This window comes from Notechis scutatus, chromosome 14, assembly GCF_049901735.1.
Source record: "Notechis scutatus isolate UNSWTSFEM ecotype Mainland chromosome 14, rNotScu1.2, whole genome shotgun sequence".
NCBI classification, from domain to species: Eukaryota; Metazoa; Chordata; class Lepidosauria; order Squamata; family Elapidae; genus Notechis; species Notechis scutatus.
In genome coordinates, this window is record NC_142022.1 from 5,343,500 (window position 1) to 5,357,409 (window position 13,910).

At 47.1% G+C, this 13,910-nt stretch overlaps 1 protein-coding gene across 1 annotated transcript; it reads left to right on the plus strand.

Moving 5' to 3' along the window:
* The first annotated feature begins 970 nt into the window (after positions 1-970).
* LOC113427718 (solute carrier family 22 member 6-A-like) lies at positions 971-12,005 on the plus strand. Its single transcript, XM_026690243.2, has 10 exons — positions 971-1,731; positions 3,556-3,659; positions 4,520-4,674; positions 6,481-6,649; positions 7,285-7,408; positions 8,142-8,257; positions 8,832-9,046; positions 9,764-9,872; positions 10,912-11,115; positions 11,750-12,005. Exons 1-10 carry the CDS (start codon positions 1,327-1,329, stop codon positions 11,850-11,852), a joined length of 1,704 nt encoding a protein of 567 aa, XP_026546028.1. The 5' UTR covers positions 971-1,326; the 3' UTR covers positions 11,853-12,005.
* The last annotated feature ends 1,905 nt before the right edge of the window (positions 12,006-13,910 follow it).

The following is a 13,910-nucleotide window of genomic DNA, read 5'->3' on the forward strand; positions in this document are numbered from 1 at the left end:
TTTTGCAGTTTTAATAGTCCCCTCCTCCACTGAATAGAATATAATATAATAGAATAGAATAGAATAGAATAAGGAATAGAATAGAATAGACTAAGGAATAGAATAGAATAGAATAGAATAGAAAATATGGAATAGAATAGAATAGAATAGAAAATATGGAATAGAATAAGAATAGAATAGAATAAACTAGAATAAAGAATAGACTAGAATAAACTAGAATAAAGAATAGACTAGAATAAACTAGAATAAAGAATAGACTAGAATAAGGAATAGAGAGAGGAGAGGAGAGGAGAGGAGAGGAGAGGAGGAGAGGAGAGGAGAGGAGAGGAGAGAGAGAAGAGAAGAGAAGAGAAGAGAAGAGAAGAGAAGAGAAGAGAAGAGAAGAGAAGAGAATTCTTTATTGGCCAAGTGTGATTGGACACACCAGGAATTTGTCTTGGTGCAAATGCTCTCAGTGTACATAAAAGAAAAGATACATTCGTCAAGAGTCAAGAATCATTGAGCAGGAGAAATAATTTAATGAAAAGAAATTGTCTTTCTTCTTCATCGCTTGTTGACAACTGCTTGGATTCCTTCTTTGCGAGGAAGTGTGTGAATTCAGGACAAGTCCCACAAAAAAAAGGGGGGGGAATCACATTTCTCTTAGCCAAGGCAGCCTTGCCAGCTTTTCATTCTGTTCTCACACCCCTCCTGCCTAATATTTATCCCCCCCCATACACACACACACACACACACACACACACACACACACACGCCACGTCCTGCTCCCATTTTCATGAATGGCTGTATTTTCCGCTCCGTTCCTTGCCTCCCCGGCTAATCCTTCCAAAAACCTTGGGACCTTGAACCCAGCGATTAGGTCTTGCGTAATCCCACCCCAGGAGAGAAAACAGGGGCCCCCTGCAACAATCTTTTGCAAGCACCCCCAAGATCACAGTTCACACCGAAGCATCCTCAAAAACCTCCCACCACCACAGATGGTTTTTAAGAGAGGAAGGACGAAGTCCGCCTTGGCCGGGGGTGCCCGGCTCCAACTTTGCAACCCCAGGTCGCCACCATGGCCTCGGTGTGCTTTTAATCCCTCCGCCCGCCTGGTCCCCTCCAGCAATGTTTTCACTGGCCGCCAAGCGAGCCTGGGAATAACTTTTTCAAGATGCTGAGCCTGAATTCAGAAGAGGAAAGTTGTTGTTGTTGTTGCTTTTTTCTCCAGTGCCAGAGAAAGGCTGGATGGGGCTGGCATGATTTCCAGAGAATCTGGCCCGGAACGCCGGTGAATTCCTAACTGGAAATCCTCATTCTGGCTTTCCAAAAGGCTCCGTTTCCGCCATGACATTCGCTGAGCTCCTGGATCAGATCGGCGGCATGGGCCGCTTCCAGATCCTCCAAGTCACTTTGTTGGTGACCCCGATTTTATTAACAGCCAGCCATAACCTGCTCCAGAATTTCTCAGCCGGGATACCCGATCACCATTGCCGGGTCAGGCTAGCGTACAACGGCACTGATGCCCCTACCAACTGGACTCAAATGCCAACTGGTGAGGAAGATCTCTGGGGAATTCCCAAAGATGCCAGCGGGCAACCCGAGAAATGCCTCCGCTTTGTGGCCACTGAGTGGCCTCCGCTGAATGCCAGCGCCGAAGTTGGGGGCAACGGCACAGGCACTGCGACCGAACCGTGCAAGGACGGATGGGTTTATGACCGAAGCATCTTCACTAACACCATCATTATGGAGGTGAGAGGGCAGAGGTGGAGGGGGGGGAGGGGGAGGGAATGGCGACTGGATCTGGATTCTGCTAAGGCTTATGTAAGTCCAATTTTGAACCCCTGCAAAAAGCCAGGCTCCAAAGCGTTGAGCTATCAGCCATGCGACACATCTTGGTGGGTAGCTAAATTTTGGAAGGGGACAGATTACATTCTTGAAAATAAGTTTGCTTTTTTGAACCTTCTTTTAAGAGTTGATGGGTTGCCAGGGGTCTCCAAAATGTTTCCCACCCCCCCATGGATGCAAAGGAAGCTTCCACAGGTGGAGGTGACCTCAATTTTTGTGGGGGTGGGGGCAGGGAAAGAGAAAATCAACATGTTGAGACTAGGACTGGAAAAAGCAAGATTCTGGCAGAAATGTCCTTATTTTTTTTCTCCGTGCTAAGTATACAGAACAAAGAATGAAAGAGTTGAAAACCCCGGCTCCAGCAAGAGATTCTGTACCATTCTGGACAAGGGGCCATCCAATCACTTCTTAAAAACTTCCAGCTGAAATTATCTTGTCATGTATAGATGAATCTATTTATTTATTTTAAGAATCAGGGACTTTATGCAATTTTTCCCCTAATCGCTCCAATTGACTAGGGAGCAATGGTATTACCTACCTATCCTGTTCTTTTTTTACAAAAAAATATTAATGAGCCTGTTTTTAATAGGCATTCAGCCTCAGCTAAATAAGATGGAGTAGAGTTCATCTAACATAGTTAACTAGGATGCAAGGAGTGAGGTTAGAAGGTCATGTGAAGGAGGAAGAGGAGAGATTCCACCAGCTAATCCAGATGAGGTTTAGATTTAACCCTGAATAAAATATTCAGCCCTGGAATGATTTGCCTCCAGAACTTGTGGCTGCTCCAACATAGCTGGCTTTTAAGAAGAAACTGGACAACCATTTGTCTGAAATGGCATAGGGTTTGCTGCCTGAGTAAGGGGTTAGACTAGATGACCTCTGAGGTCCCTTCTGTTATTCTGTTCAATGAAGTTTTCCCGCTCCTACCTTCTGATCTTTGTTGCCCCCCCCTTCTTACTGTTTAAATAAGTTTTATCTTTTTGTAGCCGTTCTTCCCCCTATGGTTTCTACTTTGGATACATGCAATTGTTGGAAAAACACCAGTTTGAAATATATTTATTAAATTTATGTGACGCCCCTGTGTCTCTCTTTCCAAAGTGACCGTGGGCTGCCTGCAAATCAAAGACATCGGTCATTCACACAAGTTAATGCCCCTGAGGCGATCTTGATTTTATTGGTGTGCTAGATCAGGGGGTCTCCAAAACCTTGGTGACTTTTAAGACTTGGGGACTTCCAGAGTTCCTGGAATGAGGTTAGAAGAGAAGAGAGAGACTCCACCGATTAATCCAGAAAGGGCTTAGATTCAGCCCTGAATGAATTACACGTAGTCCTTGACTTACAACAGGCCGAAGGACTCTGGGAGTTGAAGTCCACAAGTTTGGAGACCTCAGATCTAGAATGACCACAGAGCTGGCTGGGGAATTCTGGGGGTGGAAGTCCACAAGTCGCCAAATTTGGAGACCCCCCCGATTGATATCCTGCCTTGAGCTCAAGAGTTCCCTCCTTCCAGTTTTCCCTGGAACAACAACCCTGCGAGGGAGGTTGGGAGGAGAGAGGGAGAAACTTGCCCAAAGAAACACTCAAGGGAGATTTGGTGGCTAAAGGGAGATTTTTGACTCTGGGTCTGCTGTGTTGTGTGATTGGGAGTCTAAGGAAATGAAGCATTCTCGCAGGCATTTCTGGGCCCCCGTCTCTCTAGCCTCCTCTAACTTTTTTCCCTTCCACCAGTGGGACCTGGTTTGCAACCGGAAGACACGGAGACAGATGGCCCAGTCCATTTACATGGGAGGAGTTCTTGCTGGTGCTCTTATACTCGGGAGCTTAGCAGACAGGTGGGTGTTCACAAGCAGAGCCATGCTTTGGGGTGAACATAGCTGGAAACTGGGGGATGCAACAGGGATGGATTAATATCCCACTTCTACCACCAATCCTGCCTCTCTAAGTTTGTGGAAGTCTTCCCCCTCAGCCCTCTCCCTGTGGCCTCTCCAAAAAAAAGAGAGAGAAGGAGTAAGGGAAAGGGAAAGGGAAAAAGAAGACAAAGAGAAAGGGAAAAGAGAAAAGGGAAAGAAGAAAAGGAAAGGAAAGGAAAAGAGAAAGGAAAAAAGAAAAAAAAGGAAAGGGAGGCCTACTTTCCAGGTTCTAATTAAGAAACTAATCCTCATTGTGTTGGACAAAGGGCAGGGGATGTATAGGTAGACCTTGACTAACATGATTGGGACAAGAATTTCCACCGATAATAAAGGTGGTTATTTAACTGAGCCATTCCCAACTTCATGAGCTTTTCCGCCACACTTGTTAAGCAAACCCCTGCAGTTATTAAAGCGAATCACAGGGTTGTTAAGCAAATTCAGGCTTCCCCCATGGCCGTAGCTTGTTGGAAGCTTACTGGGAGGGTCAGAAATGGTGACCATGTTACTCTGGGCCACTGCAACCATCGTAAACACACACCCATTGTGCCCAGTGCCTTGATCATAAGACCACATTGTGGGATGCCACAACGGTCATAAGTGCGAGGACCAGGTCCCAAGTCACTTTTTTCGGTGCCATCCTAACTTTGAATGGTCGCTCAACAAATGGTGGTCAGCCGAGGGCTACGAATCCTGCTAATAATATCAATATACTTATTTATGACTGTAACCTCTGAAGAATGGAGAATTGTTCCCATGGATTGATGCAGAATTCTGTGCCGCAGGTTCGGCCGCAAAGCGATCATAACGTGGTCCTACCTCCAGCTGGCTGTCTCGGGGGTGTGCACGGCTTTTGCCCCCAACTACGCAGCCTACTGTGCCTTCCGGTTCCTGGTTGGCATGGCGCTCTCTGGCATTGTCCTCAACTGCATGTCTTTAGGTAAGACGGGAGGAAGTTGGTCAAACTTGGGGGGGGTTGGACTAGATGACCTACAGGGCCCCTTCCATCTTTGTTAAACATGTTAAACAAAACCAGCTCAAGGGGGGAGGAGAGGTGGGAGGGATGGGAAAAACAAAATATTTACAGGATTCCAGAGTTTTAAAGGCCACTTTTAAAGCTTCCACTTTGCAGCCGGTTCTTTAAACTATGGCTTCTCAATCACTTTTTTTAAGATGGGTGGATTCCAGTTCCCAGAATTTCCCAGCCAGCCATACATGGGACTTCAACTCCCAGAATTCCCCAGCCAGCAAGTTTTGAAATGTGTAGATTTCAACTCCCCAGAGTGCTGGCTGGGAAATTCTGGGAGTTGAAGTCCACGTATCTTAACGTTAACTTTTAAAACAGATTTTCCCAGAATTTCCCAACTGGCATGCTGGGAGTTGAAGTCCACAGATCTCAAAGCATGCTGACTGTGGAATTCTGGGAGCTGGAAGTCCACATGCCTCATAGTTGCCAAGGTTGAGAGCAGCACTGCCCTAAATCCTCCCTTTTGTGTGTGTAAAGTGAGGGAAGTGATATTTCAGTGCAAGTCTAAACACACTTTCTACTCCATTCAGCCGGTTCTTGATTCTCAGAACTGACAGGGTAGCTTTTTTCCCCCAGTGCAAGAAATCTGGATGTTGCAAAGCCCCACCAGTTGGATTTGGGCCTGACAAGACTGCTGTTGGGAGCAAATTTTATTTAGCGAGGTTATTTTGCAGCCTTGCACTTTTGTGCATTCCTGACTCTCTGAGCAATGTTTTGTCCTCAGCGTGCTGCAGACCTGTCCAAATATTTATCTCTGCGGTTTGCCATACCTGAGCCTTAATTCGATTAAGGCCCACTGGGAAGAAACAGGTCATATGATTTGCGGAGAATGCAGGAATAATTGGAGGGGAGCGGGAGAGAAACATCACGGCCCCTCGGACACAGGGAGGAAAACGATGCAAGCAGAACCTTATGGCATCTTGCATTGCCAATTGAAGTTGGGGAAAAGGAGGCCATGTGGTGCTGTTGAACACTCCCTGGCCACTTTGCGTTATTCAGAAATAACTTTTCAAAAGTCTTTTCCACCCCCATGATATGGAGCAACGTATTATTGCTTGCTACTGTCTGAACAGAGAAGAGGTTTAATGTTGGAGGAGAGGAGCATTGGATTGGAAGTTAAGATGGAAATCAGTTGCGATGGGTAAAGCAGGCACCTTCAAAAGGACTTCAACTCCCAGAATCCCCCAGCCAGCATGCTTTAAGACAGGGGTCTCCCCAACCTTGGCAACTTTTAAGCCTGCAGGACTTCAACTCCCAGAATTCCTCCTCCTCCAGTCATGTTAGCTCAGGAATTCTGGGAGTTGAAGTCCTCCAGGCTTAAAAGTTGCCAAGGTTGGAGAGCCCTGCTTTAAGAGGGGTGGATTTCCAACTCCCAGAATTCCTCCACCTGTATGCATGGTCAACTCCCAGAAGCCTGCTAGCTGGTTAGGGTAATTCTGGGAGTTGAAGTCCACCCTCTTAAAATTACCATGCTTGAGAAACCATGGATCAACTGTAAAGCATTTGGGGTGTCTAACCTTGCAGGGTGGCAACTCCCAATTCTCCACCGGCATGGTCAACTCCCAGAAGCCTGGAGGACTTCAACTCCCAGAATTCCTGATCCCCCTCTGGGGAATTCTGGGAGTTGAAGTCCTCCGGGCTTAAAGTTGCCAAGGTTGGACACCCCTGGTGTAAAGCTAACAAGATTAATGCCCATGCTTTCTTCTTCCTTTGCATTAGTCCTGGAATGGGTGCCCACCAACATCCGTACCATTGCTGGCACCCTGGTGGGTTATTCCGCCACCTTTGGCCAAATCATCCTTCCTGGTCTGGCTTATGCGCTTCCCGATTGGCGCCAGCTGCAATTCACGGCCTCCATGCCGTTCTTCATTTTCTTCATATACTCGTGGTGAGCAGGGAGCATCTTCGCGGAGGCCTTTCCTAAAAACCTGATGGCGAAGTGAATCGCTGCGGTTCTTAAGTTAGCAACACGGTTGTACAGCGAATCTGGCTTCCCCGTTGACTTGGCTTGTCCGAAGGTTGGAAAAGGGGATCATGGGCCGCGGCAACCGTCATAAATAGGAATCCGTGGCCAAGTGCCTGGATTTTGATCCTGTGATAATGGGGATGCTGCAGTGGTCGTTAAGTGTGAAAAACGGTCACCGATCACATTTTTCAGTTCTGTGGCCATTTTGAGCGGTTTTGAGAACTACCCGTATAGCTTCTTATTCCTGGTCCTGGGTTCAGATCTCATCCCCTGCCTCAAATTCACATTTTGGAGATTGATTTTGCTCATTTTCCACTCCTGGTTCTGTGCCATTTTTGAATGGATGGTTCAGGGGGTCCCCAACTTTGTGACTTGGTGGCCCAGCCAGGGGGTGGAGGGGAAGAGGGGAACTGGGCCACAGGCATGGCATGCTGGCAACACATGTGCGCTTGGGCCACAGCCCGGGGTTTGAGAACCCCTGATCTAGTTTAAGAGTGCTGTTTCTGGTGGAAGAGGTTAGTCTTTCCGAAGTCACCTGATTGGTCTTTTCCACCCAGGTGGTTTGCAGAATCGGCCCGGTGGCTGGTGCTGTCCGGCAAGGCAGACCAGGCGGTCGACGTGTTGAAGAAAGTGGCTCAGCTGAACGGGAAGAAAGATGAAGGAGAGAAACTCAGCACCGAGGTACGAAGGGTAGATCAAAATCAAATGGAGGTTAGTGGGGTTGATGCTCTTGTTCGTCAGATTTGATGGTGGGAACGGAGTCTTTTAGAAATGGGAGGTTTCTGATCTTCGGTTTGAAAGAAACCAGGTTGGGGGATGACGGTTGAGTTCAGGGGTGCCCAACCTTGGTGACTTTAAGACCTGTGGACTTCAACTCCCAGAATCCCCCAAAATGCTGGGGGTTCGTGGCCACGTTGTAGTAAGCAAAAACGGCTGCAAACCTAAAACCAGGGAATAATTAGTCTCAGGATCTGCCACCCTGTCGACACCCAAGTTTCTAGACCTCATGGTTGCTTGGAGAGCAAGATCTTTAGGGATGCTGGCTGGGGAATTCTGGGAGTTGAAGTCCACAGGTCTTAAAAAGTTGCCAAGGTTGGAAAACTCTTGGTTTAGTCTGAGTGGCCTGTTTACTGAAGTCGATCCCTCAGTTTTGAAAGCCAAAAGATTCCTCTTTGGTGGGATCTACAAGGGTTGACACCGATTTGAGAATCCCAGCTAAACTCCTCCTGGCGGATCTGGTCCCAGAGCCAAGGTCCTTGTGGGAGGGGATAACAGGGGCTGGTCCTGCCAACGAAATCCAAAAATGCCAGTTCCGTTGGGCCAAATGAGATAGAACCTTGCGAGAAAACACTCCAAAACTTGAGAGAGTCTCCGCTTGTGGCACTCGTTTGTCCCCTTTGTTGTTGGGTGTTAGGTCTTGAAATCCAGCATGCAGAAGGAAATGACTTTGGCCCAGTCATCCTACACCTTCGCCTCCTTGGCCCGGACGCCCACGGTACGCCGGATCTCCTGCTGCATTTCCAGCGTGTGGTACGTGTCAACTCGTAAAGCATTACTGGCCTCCTTTTGAGTTGCCGTGGGGTGGGGCGGGGGGAACCCTGAAGGAGCAGCAAGGAAATCAAAAAGAAAAAAACAACCCAGAAGTATATTCCATACACACCTCACCAAGGCGTCTCCCAGGTTTCCAATCCAGTTGCAGGCGCATGGTGTCTAGAGCCCACGAAAGTCCTCAGTTGGAGAACGTGATTGATGACACACCGGCCATGAAGATGCTCCAGTTGGAGAATGTGATTTATGACACACCCAGGGGGAAAGGGGGAAACAGGGCATAGTTGCACCATAAATTACCTGTGGCAAAGCTGTCTTCATTAGGATTACTGCCAACATGTTGCTCCTAATAAATAATTGGATTTCTTTTGAAGTTTGGCTCGAGGCTCATGATTTGATTAGGGCTTCTGTTGGAACCCTGACAGTATGTTTCCGTGGGCACCCTCCCTTCCCTAACAATCTCATTCTCAGAGCCACCATGTGGACTAGAAAGTTGAGTGTCAACCTCTGCAAGATTCAGGCAGACCCAGAGGACCTATTCCTTCCCCGGTTTTAGGTTTGCAACCAGTTTTGCTTACTACGGCCTGGCGATGGACCTCCAGCATTTCGGCTTCAGCATCTACCTCATCCAGGTGGCCTTTGGTACCATTGATATCCCTGCCAAGCTGGGCTCGGCCATCGGCATGAGTTACATCGGAAGGAGGACCACGCAAGCTTCGTCCGTCATTTTGGCCGGGCTGGCCATTCTGGTCAATATCTTGGTGCCCTCAGGTGAACCATCTGAAGTTGTTGCAGGTGCCGCGGGAAGCCATCTTTAGCTCACTCTGCCCAAAATTAATGTGACTTGAATGCCACCAACTCAAAAACAAAGAATAGGGATAGTTCTCGGGTTATGGCAGAAAGCGGAACTGGAATTTCCAGGTATAAGCAGTGCAATTATAAAGCATTTTATGTACTGGTAGTCCTTGACTTACAACCATTCGTGTAGTGACCAAAGTGACAACAGCACTTGTAAGTCAAGATGGCAACCACTAAAGCTCCGCCCCCTTTTGCAAAACCTGGCTGGCATTAGCAAAAGCTAAAATTAAAAAAAAAGGCACCTTCAACAAGGTGGATATTTTGTTAAATTTAGATTTAAGGCTTATCTTGAATCAGATTATCGAATTTTGGCAACTTTAAGGCCCGTGGACTTCAACCCCCAGAATTCCCCAGCCAGCATAGCTATTGGGAATTCTGGGAATCGAAGTTCTCAAGTCTTAGCTGGGTGGGGAATTCTGGGAGTTGTAGTCCCCCCCCCCCCAATCTGAAAGTTGCCAAGGTTGGACATGACTGTCCTAAAGATTTATTGTGGCTCCTACCTTCCAACGGAAGGAAAGGATCCCATGAATTTTGACAATAGAGAATTCGTTTTAGCACGGATTGTCCGAACATTCCAGTTTTCACCGCCGTTGTTTTTCCTCCCCTGCCGTTCTTCACCCTTTACTGAAGATTTACGGACACTGAGGACGTTTTTGGCCGTGCTTGGCAAGGGGTGTCTCGCATCTTCTTTCAACTGTCTGTACCTGTACACTGGAGAACTGTACCCCACAGTGATCAGGTATGTGGCCCCAATGCCTCCGAGGCGCTTGAACCCTTGTCTGGTTTTCAAGACTTCGTAACAGGGTTTTTTTTTTTCCCCCACCAACACTTCGATGTCTTGCTGTTGCTTGATCCAAACAGTCGAATGATCCTCTTTGGGTCACGTTATTACACACCTGGTGCAGAACCAGGAGTGGGAAATTAGCAAAAGGAATCTCTAAAATGTGAATTTGAGGCAGGAGGTGAGATTTGAATCCAGACCCAGGAACGAGAACAGATAGTTCTTGACTTGTAACCGGAGTCGGGACCAGAATTTCCATCGCTCAGCGGGACAGTTAAGGGAGTTGTGCCTGATTTAATGACCTTGTTTTGCCACCACTGTAAAGTAAATCATGCAGTTGTTAAGTGAATTTGGGTTGCCCCGCTGATTTTGGTTGTTGGAAGCCGCCTGGGAGTCTCAAATGACAATCACAAGACATGATACACATCATAAATAACATGCTGGTTCGTAGTAGTCCTTGACTTACAACACTTCTTTTAATGACCGCTCAGTTACAACAGCACTGCAAATGAGACTTACGACCATTTTTCAGAGTTACCACCTTTGCAGCACCTAATCACGTGATCAAAATTCAGGTGCTTAGCAACTGCTTCATACTTATGACCTGGGGTCACGTGATCCCCTTTTGCGACCTTCTAGCAAGCAACGTCAATGGGGAAGCCACATTCACTTCACAACCACGTTATTAATTTTACAACTGCAGTGATTCCGTTAACGTGACAAGAAAGGTCATTAAATGGGGCAAAACTTAACCAACGTCTTGCTTAAGGTAACATTTGAGCTCAACTCTGGTTAAGTCGAGGACTACACGTACCTGAACTTTGATCACGTAACCGTGGGGATGCTGGGACAGTCAGAAGGGGAAGACCCACAGCAAGCCAAGATCAAAACACGCCATTCCTAAAAGGCAGGCTAGGAGTGGAATTCAGGCATTCATTTCTCCTTTCATCGGTTCGTGGTTTTGTGTCCTTTAAAGGCGGTTTTCTTGCCGTTGCAGACAAACCGGGATGGGGCTCGGGAGCACCCTGGCCCGCGTGGGTGGCATTGTGGCGCCCATGATCAAAATGACGGGTGAACATTGCTCCTATCTTCCGTCGCTCATCTACGGGACGGCCCCCATCCTCTCTGGCATTGCCGCCGTCTTCCTGCCCGAGACCCTCAACGTGCCGCTTCCTGATACTATAGATGAAGTGGAAGGGAGGTGAGTTTCTTGCACGCTCGGAAAAGCGAGTGTGATAACGCTGATAGGGCTCGGTGGGGGAAGGTGTTTGACTGGGGTCCAGGTTCGAGTCCTCCTATGAGCCACAGAAGCTCACTGGCTGATTCTGGCCTGTTCTGCCCGCTCAGCCAGGCTGGTGCAATGGGGTAGTAGACGCTAGACCAGGAATGGGGAGAGACCAGGGTTTCTTAATCTTGACCACTTGGACTTCAACTCCCAGAATCCCTGGTTGGAGAATTCTGGGAGTTATTTAATGTCTTATTTGTATCCCACTTTATTATTTTTATGGATAACTCAGCGAACACGTCCAACACAGCTTCTTCCTCCTATTTTCCCAACCACCACCACCCTGTGAGGTGGGTTGGGCTAGGACAACATAGCTGGCCCCCGTCAACCACTTGGCTTTCATGCCTAAGGTGGGACTAAAACTCACAATCTCCGGGTGATTGGCCCAAAGTCACCCAGCCAGCTTTCAAGCCCAAGGCAGGATTAGAACTCATGGTCTCCTGCTTTCTAGCATGGTGCCTTAGCCGTTAGACCAAACTGGCTCTCCGAATCGAAGTCCATCCAACTTAAAGCGTTGCTTGCGATTTCCGCTTGTTTTTCAATATTCCAGAATAACGCCGGAGCGACAGTCCCTTACCGTTCAGAGCCAAGAACCAGTTTTGCTCCAGAAATTGGACCAAGGGAGAAGAACCCTGGATGGTGAAATTTGCTAAGATGGGGAAAGCGAGGAATCGGAAATTATTGCAAGTTTATTAGACATCTTTAATTGGGTTTTTTGTTTTTGTTTTTTTTGCCTTTGGGCTGGAAGTGGGATTTTCAGATTTAAAAAAAAAAAATCAACCAAATAAATGAATAATTGATGAAAATTGTAGTCATGCCTCTCTGATATTTGGAAGCCAAAGACCGGACTAAGTCCCAGGTCTAAGATGTGTTAATATGCAAGTAGTCCTCGACATACAACCATTCATGTAGTGACATTTCAGAGTTATACTGGCATCTCTCTTGACTTATAACCATAGTTGGGACTCATTCACAGTAAAATATGATTTTAGAATTCGGAACGAACCCCAGTCCTGTGAGCACCTTTTGCGACCTCATGACAAGCAGTTAAAGGGGAAGCCAGATTCACTTAACCAACCGGGTTAAGAAAAGCCATAAAATTGGGCAAAACTCACTTAACAAATGTCTCACTTGACAGAAATTTTTGACCTCGATTGTGGTCGTAAGTCGAGGATTACCTGTAACATTTTAAAAAGTGAAAATATCAAACTGCCCAAGATTTTGCAATGAATATTGGAATAATGCATCTCCTAAATATTATTCTTACCACCCCTACGCTTGTCTTGCCGATCCCCTCTTCGAGATCCAGCCTGGCTGGGGAGGATCTGTCTGGTTTGGCCAGCTTTAAAAACCTAGACTGGACAAAAAACAATAATCGTCTAGTCCCTTGTGAGGAAAGGCAACCTGGCTTTGAAGAGACAGCACTTGAGAGACAAAAATGCTGCCATGTGGCTCAACCGTACCGCTTAGAAAAGAATTAAAACCCACACCCAATTGTTGGACCGACACCACGGGAGTAAATAAAAGCAGTATTTATTAGCTAATGCTTATTACAGCCTTAAAATAAAATGGGGGGGAAAGAGGTTGCCAAAATATATTTCAGCTTCTACTGCAATAATAAAAGATGGAGTGGGAGGGTATGGAAAGCCTCCACATTTATTTATTTTTTGAAAGAAAGCCCAAATTCCAAACCAATGCAATCGGAGGGTGCACAGATCAATTACTCGGAAAGGAAGGAGAAAAACCAAGCGACCAACTCAACGGAGAACAGCTACTAGTAGGGAATCAGGACACAGTGCAGAGGAGGTACGAAGCTGCACAACTATTTTGTGGCCGTCACGAGAGAGCGAGAGAGAGAGAAGAAAAAATGAGGTATTACAGCCCGTCCTACCTCCCACCCCCTGCAAACCGACAAAACTAACCTGAGCATGAAAACCCTACAATGTTGCAGCACTGAACAGATTCACACATTATCCCCCTAGCCCAAAGAGCCAGGCTACCATAAAACTGGTTCCAAGAAGCCATTTTGGTTTTTTTTATTTGGGTAGCTTTTTTTTTTTTTTTTTAAGACACAGGTGTGATGTTTCGAATGAGGACCTAACAACCTGGCCTGTGGGATGAAGACATGTAAATCCCCGCATCCCACCCCAAGGGAACATTTCTACAACTTTCTTTGTTTGTTTGGTGCGCAAGGGCCTGACAGCCAGCCCCCACATCTCCCTGGGGTAATGGAGAGAGAAAAGAATGATTAAAAAAGAAAAGAAAAGACTACAGCTAAAAGGGAATCCAGAGCCAAGTAAGTGCACAAATAGTTCTCTCTTCTCTACACATAACTTGGAGACTTACTAAGTTCCCAAGACCATAAGGGAATATCTTTTAGTCTTCAAGTTTCAAGCCCTCTTGAAGGACTGAGTGGGCAGTGAAGATGACTGGAACAAAGCTTCCAGCGGTCACTGGCTCTCCATGGGCCCAAAGTATCCCACTAGGACATTTCCTAGTGTTTCCACTATCGGGTGTCCTCCAGCATGCTGGGCCCCACAGCCCATCATCTTGGAAGCACAGCAAGGAAAGCGAGGCACCGAGTCAAGAAAGCTGACCCCTCCCTGCCAAGCAGGGTAGGGGGAATCAAGGAGAAAGACACCAGAGGCCTCTGTGAAGTTCAACCTTGCACCAACAAATTCCAGCACTTGTGTGTGGAGTAGACCCCAGAG